This window comes from Cheilinus undulatus, linkage group 21 (genome assembly GCF_018320785.1).
Source record: "Cheilinus undulatus linkage group 21, ASM1832078v1, whole genome shotgun sequence".
NCBI lineage: Eukaryota > Metazoa > Chordata > Actinopteri > Labriformes > Labridae > Cheilinus > Cheilinus undulatus.
In genome coordinates this window covers 32,601,646-32,617,514 of record NC_054885.1, presented here as the reverse complement: position 1 = coordinate 32,617,514, position 15,869 = coordinate 32,601,646, and the positions used below count along the sequence as shown (strand labels likewise).

Here is a 15,869-nt window from a genome sequence, read left to right as displayed (position 1 = left end):
AGTTATTACCACACTTTAAACTGTATGATTTAAGCTGTTCCTGCTGAGGTGATTGTTAGAGAAAGTTCTCGTTCCATTTCCTTTTCCAGGTTCCCTCTTGCCTCTGTATCTCTTTACTGCTACCCGTCCATGTTCCAGTCACATTATACCTAAACATTACATAGAACATTCTAGACTCGTCTGCCCATGCACACAGCATAGGGCTTTGGGAATGAGAACTAGGATACGAGAAGGCGACACGAACAGGTCTCACGAAACGAATTGGAACGTGGTCCGACTGCTGTTGCTAGGAGGCGCTGTTGGAGCCCGGAAGAAGGGCTGGAGATGATGATGATGATGGGAAACCCGAGATTGTAAGGAGGAACCTAGGGTTCTGGTTGTAAGCTCACTTTGTGTAGTCCCTGTGGCAGTTTGTGTGTCATTTTCGGGAGGAAAAAAAGGATAATTTAGTTATTCTCCATTGTGAAGGTAAGAAACGAACAATAATGCCGGTGTTACGGATCTATGAGTGACCGTGTTAACCGGCGACTCTGCGCTGAATGTGTGTTGGTTGTCGTAGTTACAACAGATGTTGAATATTTAAATGAATGCCTCATTGTGTCTTTTATTACGATGACAATGATAAGTGTAGCGTGATACGTGTTTTTAAGGAAAACTAAACAAAGACATTTTCGCTGGGACCCTTCCCTTTTCAACCTCTGTTGAACTACTGCGCATTCGCCTCAAAGTCGCCAGTTAGCACGGTCACTCGTAAAACTGTAACACCAGTGTAACGTTATGAGCTGTCATTCTGGAAAGGGGAATGGCACTAAAATGTCTTCGTGGCGTGAATGTACCGCGTAAAAAATATTATTCGTTATTTTACCGTAAAAATACCGAGCTTGCTTTGTTACAGTACGGAGAACAAGGTAAACCTCAGATCTACTGTGTTGTCACGGTGTCATGAATCAGTGCCCATTAGGTTACTAGCATCATCAAGACCCCAGCTTGAATTAAAACCAATTCAGTTAATGGGTATTTTACCAAGAAGTTACAGCGGTTTCATTGAATATTATGTGCTTTTTCATCCACAGCTAACGCCCTGTGATACTCTACCTGGCTATGAAGGGTCTGTGCCATCCATCTGCTGACAGGTATGTCAGAAATAGAGGTGTATTGATCAGACACACGATTCCATCTGCATTTCCATGAGATGCGGAAATAGAAGTCAGTCTCAGGCAAGGTCTAATAGAAAGGAATGGCAGGAATGTGATGAGTGTGATAAAACCTCTAAAGGCAGACAGACCCTCTTTTGTTACTGGAGATTTGTCCTGCTCGTCCACTTATCATCCTAAATGCTTTCCTCTGGTGATCCACACCCAGTGCAGTCTGAGCCCACGTCCGATAAAATGTGGACTTCAATTTCTCTTTGTTTGACTTAACAGCTGGATGAGGAGGCTACATGGTGTGCGTTGTGTACTCTGATCGTGGATGTGTGGGTGTCCAGAGATGGAGAGCTATGAGGAGTTCTGTCTGCGGAGTTTGGCCATACTGCAGCAGGAGGGGAAATTCAAGAAGAGGACATGTGAGACACTGGGGTCCCTGAAGGCTTGCTCTGCCATCCGCTTCCATGGACGAGCTGTACTTTCGCCTCTGGTAAGAAGAAAATAAACAAACATGTGATCTTTCTCTGAAGGGACGATTTGAACCCAAGATAAAACACAGCAAGTTCATGCAAACCAAATGAGGACAGGAGCTACATCTTCTGAATGCGTTTGAAGTTGACAGATGGCTTCCTATATAAGTCTTTCTTTTTTATAAAGGTGGCTCTAGTTTATAATGACAAGATTTTGGTTGGTTTCCCATGAGAGTTTCCACAGCTGTCACTGTCCTGCTGTTGCTGTGGCATAATAACAAATGTTGCCTGATCAGAGAGAACATCGCTTACATGGCTAATGAAACAGATGTTTGGATGCAAAGGGATACCCTGATACTATCATTGCTATCATTATCAATGCCACTACTTTCCAGTCTGTTGGTTGATGAACTCTCATTCAACCTTTGGTGGGGCAATTGCTGGGATAGAGAGAGAGAGAGAGAGGTGGAATCTTGGTAGTTGCAAACAAAGCACTAATGCAGAAAAATAAGTCTTTATGTGTCACAGCAATTGCATTCTAGAGAGCTTGTAAACATGTCAACAACTTATCAAACAGTGCTGTAAAAAAAGTATAAGCTAGGTTTATCCTGATTCTTTTGCATATTTGTCAAACTTAAATTCTTCAGATTGTCAAACAAATGTTAATATTTGACAAAAGTAACAAGAGTAAATACAGTATTTAAATTATGATTTCATTATCAAGGGGATAAAGGCCATTCAAACCTGCCCGGCCCCATGTGAAAAGTAATTGTCTCCTTGACCTAATAACTGGCTGTGCCGCTCTTGGCTGCAACAGCTGCAGGCAAGTGTTTGCGATAAGTGGAAATAAGTCTTTCACAGAGCTGTGGAGGAATTTTGTCCCAGTTTTCTTTACAGAATTGTTTTAATTTAGCCACATCGGAGGGTTTTGGAGCATAAATGACCTGATAAAGGTCATACCACAGCATCCCAATTGAATCTAAGTCTGGACTTTGATAAGGCCGCCCCAAAACCTTCATTTTGTTTTTGTTTTTTTAAGCTGTTCATGCTGGATCATTGGCCTCCTTCATAACCCAAGAGTTTTTGAGGCTGAGTTCACAAACCGATGAATGCAGGATTTTACAGTAGAGAGCAGAATTCATGTTCCCATCAATTATAACAAGTGGTCCAGGCCCTGAAGCAGCAAAGCAGCCCCAGACCATCACACTACCACCACCACGTTTGGCTGTTGGTATGATGTACTGTTTTTTTTCAATGCTGTGTTAGTTTTACGCAAGATGGAATGGGACACATCCTTGAGTAAGTCCAGCTTTTGTCTTGTCAGTCCACAGAATATTTTCCTAAAAGTCTTGGGAATCATCAAGATGCTTTTTAGCAAATGTGAAATGAGCCTCTGTGTTCTCTTTGGTCAGCAGTGGTTTTGGCCTTGAAACTCTCCTATGAATTCTTTTTTGCCCAGTCTCTTTCTTATTGTGAATCATGAACACTGACCTTAACTGGGTCAGGTGAGGTCTGCTGGTCTTAAGATGTTGTTCTGGGCTCTTTTGTGACGTCCTGGATGTGTCCTCAAAGCACTCTTAGAGTAATTTTGGAGACCGGCCACTTCTGGGAAAGTTCACCACTGTTCTCCATTTGTGGATAATGGCTCTCACCCTGGTTTGCTGGTAGAAATGGCTTTCAGTTAAAATGCATTTCATACTTTCGTAGCACAAAGAAACATTTGGCAAAGTTGCAGTGGAAGGAAAAAAACAAACGTCCTTGTAACAGGCAAAAACCTCGAACAGAGCCAGACATGTGCTGCTGCTGAGCTGTAGAGTTTTCATGAAACAAGAATTTGAATTTTGATGTAATCTCAAATGGCACTGATACCTATTTCAGTTCATTGGCTTTAAAAATGACCAAACAGAAGCCTGAAATTGGTTAGTTTTGTTGTTTTTAAGTTCCTGCCTGCAAATTAGAAATGGTCGATCAATAGTTAACAAAATTTGACATGCTTTTAGTAGCAATGAAAGGCAAAATAAGTAAGATTCGCCAATAAAGACGCTTACCAGAAAAACACAGTTCCTCTAAATGATCATAATTCTGCAGGCCAGCTTATAAAGAAAAGCCCTTAGGGATCAGGTGACCTTGTTCTTTGGCTCGCGCTCTTTACTGCGTCTGTCTGCAACATTAATATATCTTTATCAATTAGAAGCTAATACACTTAATACAACTTATCTGATGATCAGTGAATTAAACAGTTTTCCAGGGTAGTGTCTGTGACGGAGGGCAGAGCAGAGATGCACAGTGGGCAGAAAGAAGTGTGACTTAAGCAGCAATCGCTCTAAAATCCTGCAGTGTCAGCATGTTCCTAAGTTCTTTGAGGAGTAACTGCTGTGTTGTGACATCTTATTTCTCTGTATCACTGCTTTGTTTGCAACTACTGGCACTCACTCTGTCTATTTGCTCACCCACTGCTCTGAACTCACTCTCTGATTGCAGCAGCTTTGGGCTGAAATATGACTGTGCTCTGTTTCTTCATAACTTTGAATGTACTGTACCACTGAATGTAAAAATGATGGATAGTACTGAATAGTTTCAGTTTAGTTTATTGAAAATTTTGGCTACCTTATTGTGCAAAGCTTTAAGTCATTTCTCATATGTTGTGAGCTTTTGAAGCTGAATCTTATTTTGGAATCTCTGTTCTTTTTCAAAGTTTGTGTTTTCTTTCTCCAGTTGAGTGCGGAACAGCGCAGTGAGATGTATGACATTAGACTGAGGGCGATCCAGCTGGAGGTGGAACGGCAGAACCAGCAGAGAAACAGACTTCTGTCCCGGGTTCAGGACATACTGAAGCAAGTTCAGGTCAGTAGCCTAGTGTGGTTCAGATCTGAGACCTGGTGTCTGGATTGGGATGGAAGATTTTTTGTGAAAAGAAAATACATTTTTAATGTTTATGGTGAGTTAAATAGATGGAAAATCAAGCATTATACTAGAAAATAAAACCTTCAGATACATATATAAGGTCTGTGTCCTATCATGATTGGGAATGCGGTGAAGTTATCTTTAGACACCGTATGAAGAGGGCATAAGCATACAACCTAGCAAGCTGTCAAAGTTTCCCTTCAAGAGAAATAGGTCTGCGTGTCAGTCCCATGATACAGTACAAAACCTGAATTACAGTCTGTCACAACATCTCTTGAGACATTTGCAGACTTGAGTACAGGTTTTATGACTCAACACTATCTTAAGCAAGCTTTGCTATTTATAGCTAAGGATGGCCTTTTTCTGTCACATTCAAAGAATAAAGTTGGAAATAGGTTCTATTTTTGTTGTAGTGGCATTTGAAAGAGCTGATTGTCTTTTAATAATCTATTGTACTCATGCATCCATACTGTTTTTGTATCAGTTATGTTGTCCTCAGGCCATTTTTGACCCATTTTCAAAAGCTTTTTTGTTAAATAAAGTTTTAAATGTTTAAAAAATTTGATAAAAACAGCCACAGTTTCATCTCTAATTGGATTTAAAGTCCGAGCTTAGAGATTGATCAGATATCAATGATTGATGAATAGATTATTTGTCGTGATTTGCCATTGTTACTTGTTTTCTTTGCACAGACACATAAAGTACCAAGTGAAGAGGCTGAAAAGCTGCCAGTTTCTAAATCGACGACAGTAACCGGCTACACTCTGGTCACTGACTCTCCTGGACTTCCCAAAGACCCTGCATTTGGACTTCAGACAAACAGTCAACCTGGCACTCCTGCCTGTTCTGTAAGCCCTGTAATCAATGGCTACAAGGCAGAGGAGGAGACAAAGGTGGAGGAGAAGAGTGAAGAGGAAGAGGAAGATGAAGACATTAGTTTGGACAGCCTTCTCAAGAGATCGAGGGAGTATGTGAAGAAAGAGCAGAGTCAGCATGGGTCAGATGCAGTTCACAAAGTAAACCAGATGCTCCCACCTGAGCCCGTTTCTAACAAGGAGAGCAAAAACTGTGACCCTGTGGAAGATTCTGGAGTTGAGTTTGGATTCAGTCTGCACCATAGCCCTGTTGGCCCACCTCAGACCCAAACCCAGACTCAAACTTTATACAGCCCCAGCCCCCAGCAGTCGGTCTGCCTCTCACCTAGTCTGCCTGATAGATACTCCAAACTTCCTAGTCCAGAATCCACTGTTAGTCCCCGCCCACAGAGGCGAAAACCACGCCCAGTTTCCACAGGAAACATCCATATTTCCTTTCCCATTGGCCCAGCGGACCTTATCCCTCGCAGCCCTGGACGCTCAGGTGAAGGTGCTGGCGGGACAGACTGGGGAGAGGCTCTCCGAGGGGCCACTGATCACCGAGGCTCAGTGGGGAGTGAGGTCATGGGTGGCATTAGTATGAGTGGCAGTCGTCGCTCTAGTCACAGTGGCACCAGTCCAATGCAGGAGAGTCCAGTTGGTGCCTCAGGTCTCAGCCCTAAGGGACGCCATGACCATCTGGCTGCAGGATTTCGCCGGCGCTGCCACACACTGGACAGCCAGCTGCAAAGCCACCACTCTGTTGTTGAGCACATAGACCGCAGCCAGGAAAGGGTTCCTCGCTTCATGGCAGGAGTCACAAGATTTGCTCCAAGCAGGCGAAGCTCTGTAAACAAGTCATACGAGGTGGAGAACCCCTCACCATCGCTGCAAAGGCCCCGTGTTACTCCTGATTTGCCTCAGGTCAAACTCAGGATGGAGTCTGAGGACCCTCATGGGACCAACAGTGGAAGGATCACACCAGGTGTGTTCAGAAATGGGGTTGATGCACAGAGCAGTAAGTCTCTCTTTAACATAGTACGTGCTGTAATAATCTCTTATCATGATTTCTTCTCTGCAGCTTTTAGGTCAGATATTCTATGACAATTAGTTCCGAAGAAGAAAAAACATTTAAAAAACAAAAAGTTGATGATTTTATGTGAATTTATTTGTGCACATCAGCAGAAGAGACCCAGAGGCGAGCGCAGGCTCTGGAGGACATGCAAAGGCGACTGGAGGAGGAGCATGCCCTGCAGATGTCACTGCTCCTGGCTGAGCAGGAGAAAGAGCAGCAGCGCCTCCGTCTGGTCAGTACATGGAGTCACACACAATCTCTTATGTTATCATGTCAATACTTTATTTTAGGTTTTTATTATGTGGACACGACCAAATGGACAAAAATTGAGATCATTTCTTTTAGAAAAGTTATATAGTAGGTGCAACTAATACAGAAGGTGGAAAGAAGGTGGAACGCAAATCAAAGAAGCTCAGGTGTGTGTTTTTGTGTATTGTATCTGCATGTTCAGGAGCTAGAGGAGACAGAAAGAAAACTGAAGGAGCATAGCCGTGTGCGGCCTTTGAGTGCAGACGCCTGTGGGTGGAGCTGCAGGTCTATGATTGACAGCTGTCCTGTTGTGAGCCCTCCCTGTCCAGGACTAAGTCCTGCCCACACACCATCTGAACGATCACCTGGACACAGTATAGGTACCACTCCACCAAGCCCGCTTATTATTTTTTTACTGTCTAAAAACAGATGACACAAATTTACATGGTCAAATGCAGAAGAGGAAGGCTTTGTTTTATCAAAAATTTATCTTTATCTATTTTTTTCCTTCTCAAGGTTTCCCCAGTCCTCTCAGTCCCAGTGTGTCCTCTCCTTCTGTCCAGCCCCCCATCTATCTGTGGGGGCCCATGTGGGCAGTTAACAAACCTCGAGCACGGCTGAGTCTGGTGGGTAGACAGTTTGTGGGAATGCTTTATAATATATATTAGATTGATCTGTTTCAGCCCTTATAGAATATATTCCTATTCTGCTGCTCCTGTGACATCACACTCAAGATAAAACAGGACTACAAGTTTGAGAAAATGTAGAGAGAAAGCTAGTCATGGTAAAAAAACAAACAAAACAGGTTTATTAACTATTTAGCCATCATGATCTCACAGTTAGCATTCAGGCACATCGTTTAGGTTTGTATCACTGATAGGATAGCAATGGTATGCATCTAAGAAATACATTAAAATTTATGCCGAACATATTTATTTATCCCTTGATGTGTTTGTACTTAAAGCACGCTTCCCTGTTATTTGGCATGACTGTATCATCACAGTGTTGATAGGACAGTGGATGGAGTTAGGGGAGGGGGGCAGAAAAGAAGCCAAAGGCTGGAGTTGAAGCCAGGCTGCTCGCTGGAGAACAAAGGCCCATGTAACCACAAGGCCAGTGGTTCTCAAATAGTGTGGCAAGGCACAGTGGTGTGCCTTGAGGCAAGTCTAGGTATGCCTTGGGAATCTGTACAACCATACATTATTATAAAAACTTCACACCAGCGTTCCTTGTTGCTTCATTACATAAAATTGAATCTGCTTTCCTCTGGAAAAGCTGTAACTTTTCTTTTTTTTTTTAAACAGCTTCATATTTCTGTATCTCAAGGAATTATCACACAGAAGACATGCAGACAGAAAGGAATCCTGTCCTGGCACAGGCAGCAGCTGCAGACCTAAAAACTGCCCTCGAAAGGGATCTCTTTCTCTTCCACTTTTTACTGGCAAATGAGGGATGAGTCACATTGATGAGTGCAGCCCATTTCCAAAAGTTTAACGCTTTTCACGCTTTAAGCATGGCGACAAAAAAAGCTGCCACTGAGGGTGTTTTTTCTGCCTGGAGCGCTAAGCTCTCACAACCGTGGAGTACATTGATTTTGAATTTTAAATAAACGCTAAAAAGGCCAGCTATGGACACAGACCTAACCTCCTGAGTTTTTCCTTAAAAATTGTTACTAAGAATGTTTCTAAAGGTTGGCTCAGACTACGCAAATTCAGCCAGATTTTGTTCCGACTGCAACATCGCAGCTCGTCGTCATGACTCAGGCCCCGATTTTGAGCATCACTACTCTTGTAGTGTGACATAGTTAACCACACATCCAAGAAGCTCTGCAACCACAACTCGGCAAGACTAGCATGTCAGAATTTTTCCTACCTCCCTCTAGTTTGACACCCTGACTTGATGTCAACAACGTGAATCCTGACGCTTACCAACAGGAGAGTATCGGCTCTTTATCTTTGCATTATCATTAAAAAGAATCCCTACTTTTTCTCCCTTCATTGAACTAATGTGTACATTTTATTTGATTAACATTATCACATGCATGCCTTAAGTTCTAGCTGAATGTGTTAGATTCTGGTGGTTATATGACAGGCAATCTGATATGTATGACAGGATATCAACATTTGAGTTTCCTACCCTGAACTTGACATCACAGGAGCAAGGCCGCTGAGGGAATATGATCTAAAGATTATAATCCTATCCTGTAATCATCTTGTGTCCCGGTGGCTCTCTCCAGGTTCTGACTGCAGAGCAGCAGAGAGCGTTCTGTCGAGTTGGAGCCATCATTCGCGGCTTCCTCACACGCAGACTCCTCAAGACAGAGAAGGTCAAACACTTGCGCCAGACCATTGTGGTGAGATATGCCTCGTATGTATGAAAATACACTTAACATAGAAGTATAACATTTCAGTCAGGAACACTTGTTATACCTTTTACCATTTTACTGCAAAATGGATATTCAGGTTTACTTGGCAGAGAAGGCTCTGCTCAAAAGATGCTAACTGGTTTATTCAAGCAGCATGCTTTGACATTAGCTAGTAATGCCATATGAAAAGAAACATTCATGAAAATGTGTATTGAATACAATAAAATTAGTTAAAAAGCAATGAATCCATAGTAGCATGAATCTGAATACGAGGGTGCAACAAGCTTTATGCTATAAAGGAGGAGGCTGGGGTGGAGGAGGGGAAGCTTTGCAAACAACAGAGGCAGTGGCCTTCTAATACAAGAAGGGATTCGTGAAAATGGTGTCATATTTTAATGGACCACTGTGTTAAGAGAAAGAGCAGTGATTGGGTGTGGGGGGCTAGGAGGCAATATTTGGTATCAGCTGGCCATCAGCTGATTACAGCTGAGCCTATGACTCCTGTGTCCTGTATGAACTAATGCTAAATTTCATACTACAAACAAAATTGTGTGATTATGGTTGTTTATATGATTGTCTCTTTTTGTCAGTTCCTGGGGTACAGGGTAATTTTTGGCAGCTTTTTCGGATTTAGTCTTAGTTTTTAGACAAAAACACTTGCTACTTATAGATAGGGATGAAACATTTAATGATTTTAATGACTTGTTTAGGCAGCATTCCTGGCCAAATTCCCACCACGCATGAGAATTACTGTACAGAATTCTGGGTATGCAAGATATTATTGGTATGATATTAGTGTAGACAGATATCCGCTTAAGAGTGAATTATTTTAAATCAGCAGGTATGAATAAATTGGAGGATCCAAAGTATGTGTTGAGTTTTAACTATACATCTGTGCTCTCAGGATACGCAGGAGTTCATCCGTTCCTTTCAGACTGAAGCTCCTCAGAAGAGAGACCCCTGCTCAGCACAAGATCGCTCCCTGCAAGAGAGAGTTCGAGCCCAGGTAAGAATTTGTAGTAGCCCTTTATGGACAGCAGGGATCAGTCATGCTTGGTGTTTATGTGTGCATCTTTTTCTCTCCTCAGTTACGTGCTGCCCTTTATGATATACATGATATCTTCTTTGAGATGCCCCTGAGGGATCGATTAGCATTGCTTCAGCAGGACAGAGAGTTGCGAGCAGAGAGGAAACTACGAGATATGGTAACCTGAAAACACACGACAGAAGTCACTCTTCTGGACATTAGGTAGAAGGGGACAAATGATGCTCTTTTTTTAAATAAGGCCTGAAATTAAAGTTCAGACAACTTTCACACTTTGGGTGCTCAAAATGATAAAAAAAGGAATTTGGGTTTCCAATCATGCTTGTGATTATCAATGCTAGTCCATGTTTCTGGGTTTATATTCCATCCTCCATCATCTTCTGCTCATCCGAGGTTGGGTCATGGTGAAGTAAGTCAACCTAGACATCCCTCTCCCCAGCAACATCTTTCAGTTCCTCCTGAGGGATTTCAAGGCATTCCTAGGCTAGATAGGATAATCCCTTCAGCGAAGGGACCCCTTCTGGGTCTACCCAAGGGTCTGCTCCCAGTTGGATATGCCCAGAAGACCTCCACAGGGACACAACCAGGAGGCATCCTGATTAGAGGCCTGAACCATGTCAACTGGATCCTTTCAACGTGAACGAGCAAAGGCTCTATGTCAAGATCCCTCCAGGTGTATGAGCTCCTCACCCTATCTCTAAGGCTGAGCCCAGGCACCCTGCTGAGGAATTTTATTTCAACCGCTTGAATTCACAAACTCATTCTTTTGGTCATTACCCACTGTTGATGACCATATGTGAGGGTTGTGATGAAGATTGACTGGTAAATTTAAAGCTTTGCCTCTAGGCTCAGCTCCCCCTTTACCACAAAGGTACAGAACAGTGTCTGCAAAACTGCAGTTGCTGCACCAATCTACCTGTCAGTCCCATGGCCCATTGGGCCCTCACTCGTGAACAAAGACCCCAAGATACTTGAACTCCTACATGTGGAGCAAAGACTCACTCCCTGCCCAGAGGGAACTGTCCAGTGTTTTCCAGCAGAGAAACATGGCCTTGGACTTGGAGGTGCTGACTTTTATCCCTGCTACAAACAGTACCAGTGCTGGGGCAGTACGCCTAGGCCTCCACCCTTGCCTACTGCCCACTCTCCAATGCACCTGATCTTCATACCTTTCCCTGCAGGTGGTGGGTGGCTCCATCTTGCCTTTTCAGGCTCAGCCCCATGAAGTGAAGCCCAGCCACCAGACACTCACTGTCGTGCCAACCCTCCAGGTCTGGTTCCAGGGGGGCGCCCCGTTTTCCCTATTCTGGGCGAGGTGACTCCAGACAGTGGACATTGAACCATGAAGGCTTTCTTGAATCGCTCTCAGTCTAGACCCACCCTGGGACCAATTTGCCCTGGGAGACCCTACCAGGGACTAATGCAACACAGTTCCCGGGTTCACTAGGACACACAAACCCCTCCACCATAATAATGTGGCGATTTTTGGTTTATATTAGAGCTTGCCTAATATTTCGACACATTGTTTTCTTAACCTTACTCTTCCTTCATAAACTCAACAGTTATTTTCTTTTTCCATTGATAGGAGAAAGCCAAATGCCCTAAGGAGAGGGTGGTTTTGTCTGCAGCCACACAGAGGTCTCTGGACAGGAAAAAGAGGTAAAAGGGAAAGAAAACATGTTAAAATTGTTGGTAATGAGATCAAATGATCTGAAATTATTTAGTTTATCTCTGTTTTAATCTCTAAGGGTTGGTGAATCCCCAGCACAGGCTCGAAAGATGCAGCAGAAGCCAAAGAGTCCCACCACCAACAGGTAAAAACATTTTTTCTGTTTTTTTCTTATTGACAGATGAGTGTAGGATGTGATACCTAGAAATGTTTTATAAGGCAGACAGAAACTATTTGGATTATGAGGTAAAAACAAAGAGGTGGCATTTTAATTCTTTTTAAAACGTTGTGCTTTACTTGTTCTGCAGATTTTCTCCCTCTCCCAAAAACAAAGTATACCTTTCCTTTCCAGAGTCCTGAAGCCAAACCAAGGCCAAAATTTTCCCACACAGGGCCAGTTGAATCGCCAAGGGTGAGAATTTTATTTGTCTCACTATGCTTAACTTTCAGACCTTGATAAAATGTAGTACCTTGTTTTTATAAAATAAAATACCTTTATGGAGTTGTAAATGTTGACTGGCCTGTGGGATTGTCCTTAGTCTGATAAAAAAAAGGCTAAAAATACAATATCACATTGACATAAGTATTCAGACCCTTTACTCAGTACTTAGCTGAAGCACCTTTTGCAGCAATTACAGTCTTGAGTTGTTTTGAATATGTTGCAACAAGCTTTGCACACCTGAACCGGGGGATTTTCTGCCATTCTCTCAAGCTTAGTCAGGTTGGATTGGGACCATTGCTGGACAGCCATTTTCAGGTCTCTACAGAGAAGTTCAACAGGGCTCTGTCTGGGCCAGTCTAGGACATTCACTCCTGTCACTCCTGTGTGTTCTTGGCTGTATACTTAGGGTCATTGTCATGTTGGAAGGGGAACCTTTAGCCCAGTGTCAGGCCTGGAACACTGTGGAACAGGTTTCCATTGAGGATATCTCTGTGCTTTGCTTTCCTTCATCTTCGACCAGTCTCCTAGTCCCTGCGGCTGAAAAACACCCCCACAGCATGATGCTGCCACCACCATGCTTCACTGTTGGGATGGTACTGGGCAGGTGATGATTGGTGCCTGGTTCCCCCAGACGTAATAATTGAGGCCAAACAGTTCAATCTCAATTCATCACCAGAGAATTATGTTTCTCTAAGTGTCCTTAAGATGCTTTTTTGCAAACTTAGAGCGAGCGTTCATGTGTTTAGCACTGAGGAAAAGGTTTGAATGTAACGCATTCAACTCAAGTGTTATGTCATTCCCTGCTCCTAGGTTAATGGATGTAAATGAAACTCTTACGGAGTTAAATTTAACACTATAAATGTGTCTCTATTGGTCCACTGTACATAGAGTTAAATATTTTCCGGGTAGGAAAAACTACACAACTTTCAAAAGATGAGTGCTAATTTTGATTATTGCGATTCATTTTGACAGAGTAATCACATTTACAAAAATTAGTTAAGAAGGATTTCTTGTTGCTGGACTTTGAGAGTTGTAGTAGGACATACTGTGATTAATCTAAATTTCAATTAAATACCGCCCTTAGACGCTACTGAGGAGTTGTACAATAAAATATATACTTTCTGTATTGGTAGAGAATATGAATCTCCAACAAGTTTTTTTTAGGTTAAGTTGCACCTGTAATATTTACATTGTAACAGGGCAGCAGAACACTGGCCAGCCCTGGTCAGTTAAAAAAAACTTTGTTTATTGTGTGTGTGGACTTCCATTGTGTTGGAGGTAAACTGTGTCTTTGAAGCCATCACAGCATGCTGGGTTATGTTTCCTGATAGGAGCTGGTACAGGAGGACCCCAGAGGAGAGAGTGAGGCGCTCTGACAGCCTGAAGAAGCAGCACTCTTTGGGTTAGCTGCTGACTCTACATCTGATGTCGTGTGACCTTGAATTTTTAGTCTTTGGATACAAACCCTGCACCACTGAAACTTCATTTAACGCTGCTAATGATATGATTGTCTGTATTCTAGCTTCTGAAATTCACATGATTGTATTACCTTCTACACTTCAAGTGATACACAGCAACACAATGCCATTGTTTTTTAACAGTGTTGCTTGCTATAGTAGTCTGAGTAGCAATGACTGATTGTTCTTAACAAACTCACATGTAGCCTGAGTATTTAACGCCTAGGCAGATGATTGAATTATTTAAGATGTGCAGAAATATCTGTGCTAAAATGGAGATAGTCAGAGTTAAAAGAAAATAAGCAGATTTTAAAAAATGCCTAAGAACTATTCTTTTGCTTTCTGTAGTATTTAAACAAGCACATATTTGCCGTATGTTCTTGTAGATCTCGATCATAAAGCTCTCAGTGATTTAAACTTCAGTTTAAGTCACATAACGCAGTCGCCACAAATAAACTTGAGTGTATGATGTTACACGTATGTTTCTTGTGCAAGGGCTTTGAGTACCTGTTTGTGCTTTATGTTTTTATTTGGTAAATGGTGCTGAATGACAGAACTGTGAGACATTTTAGCGTTTAGCTGATATCACTTGTGACCTTATTTTCTGTCAGAATTTGATGTGTGAATGATTTTGTCACCGCTAAACTCTGTTCATAACAAAAGATTTTTTAAATTCAAACACCAAAATAAAATGCTTTCTTTGTCCAGACTGAATCCTGACGTCATTTAATAATAAAAATATATTAATTTTCTAGTATTTTTATTGCTGTTTATGTATGATGCTCAGTTCTGGAGATGTGGGGTCTGAGTTTAATAATTTTTAAAAATCTTACAGTGTAAAAATAAAAAAGCATAAATATCAAAGTTGCTCATCACTGACATTTTTTTAAGTTTGTAAAAATCCCTTTCAAGGAAATCTAGTTTGCATTTAGTTTATGAATTTTTTTTTACTTTTTGTGGGTGTTTTTTCACATTAAAAAAACAAAGGGATTTTATGTATTTAAACTGGCATTTTAAGGGTTAAATTCCTAATTATTAGAAATGTGATATTTTTGCACAGGTCTCATGTTGATAAGAAAATTGAGGCAAAAAGGTGGGTAAAATATGAATGAAGAATATTTTACAGCTATTTAAGGATGGTGTCCATTTTTGGACATGAAGAGGCTGTGCATAGAGCTGAATGTTTTCTACATGACAGTGAGAATGGAGACCGAGGTGGAGCAAATATATGATGAACAGGAGGGAACCAAGCACAGAACCTTGAGGAGACACTTCCTTTTGAATTTTTTTCTCTGATTCATGATTATAACAGAAAGACATGTTGATTAAAGACCAACCTCCCCCCTGGCACTTTTAGGCATTTGTGCAGTATAAAATACAGTGGTGGGTCAAGAAGGAGGACTGGGTTGTTGTCTTGAAGATCTTGTATGACTTTAATCTTATTCAGCTCATCTTTTAGTTAGAGTGACATTTTTACAAAGTTTGAGGAAAACCCAAAAGCATCCTTGTGATTTAACATTCAGAAGAATAGACCGGCCAGATGGATGAACAGCCCTGAACAGTATGCTTTCAGGCCTGGTAGGATTAGCAGTGCTAATCCTGATCTCTTTGCTGGTTTGTCTTGTAAAGTTAAAAAGTAGTTTTCAGATGTGAAATCTTATCCTGCTGTTTTTAAAAAGGTGCATGCAGTTCCTGCAGACACCCACATGGTGGCAGCAGTAGCAAAGACAACCCACAGCATAACTGGTACGCCATCTGCTAAACACGTTACTGCTGTTGGTTTCGTTTCTGAATAGTTGAAACCATAGGTAGAAACCTAAGTTTAACAGGAAATGTTGCACAACAAGTGGATTTACAGGAGAGATGTAATAAGGGTTTCTGCAAAAACGAAAGAGTGAGTGTGTTTTTGTGTCAGTAAGCAGTCGGGCGGTGAGTCAGAGCAAGCAGACAGCATCCTTATTAAGTGATTGCAGATCCAAAAGTCCAAAGTAAACAACTCAAGCACTGTTGTACTGATGTTACTCATTAACATATGCATGGTTCAAAGTATCAACAGCATTGTGCTTGCTATTTGACACACCCAAAAGTCAACTCAGGCCCTAAGAATTCTGGATAATCTCAGACATGTGTGGGCAAGCTACTGTTACTATTGCTCTTATACTGTGATCTAACCAAATTTCAAACCCCTGACATT

The 15,869-nt window shown here is 41.9% G+C and overlaps 1 protein-coding gene across 5 annotated transcripts; it reads left to right on the top strand.

The window, feature by feature from the left end:
- Positions 1-338: 338 nt before the first annotated feature.
- Positions 339-14,481, top strand: LOC121529016 (centriolar coiled-coil protein of 110 kDa-like). 5 transcript variants are annotated; one of them, XM_041816662.1, is made up of 15 exons: positions 339-468; positions 1,074-1,133; positions 1,425-1,635; positions 4,331-4,459; positions 5,212-6,358; positions 6,559-6,680; positions 6,900-7,077; positions 7,214-7,323; positions 8,934-9,050; positions 9,967-10,068; positions 10,151-10,267; positions 11,693-11,766; positions 11,856-11,921; positions 12,129-12,188; positions 13,550-14,481. In XM_041816662.1, the coding sequence occupies exons 3-15, from the start codon at positions 1,471-1,473 to the stop codon at positions 13,623-13,625; spliced, it is 2,463 nt and encodes an 820-aa protein (XP_041672596.1). In that variant the 5' UTR covers positions 339-468; positions 1,074-1,133; positions 1,425-1,470; the 3' UTR covers positions 13,626-14,481. The 5 variants fall into 5 exon arrangements, with proteins under 5 accessions (XP_041672596.1, XP_041672595.1, XP_041672593.1 ...); XM_041816661.1 differs by having other exon boundaries at positions 6,556-6,680; XM_041816659.1 differs by having other exon boundaries at positions 5,212-6,391; positions 6,556-6,680.
- The last annotated feature ends 1,388 nt before the right edge of the window (positions 14,482-15,869 follow it).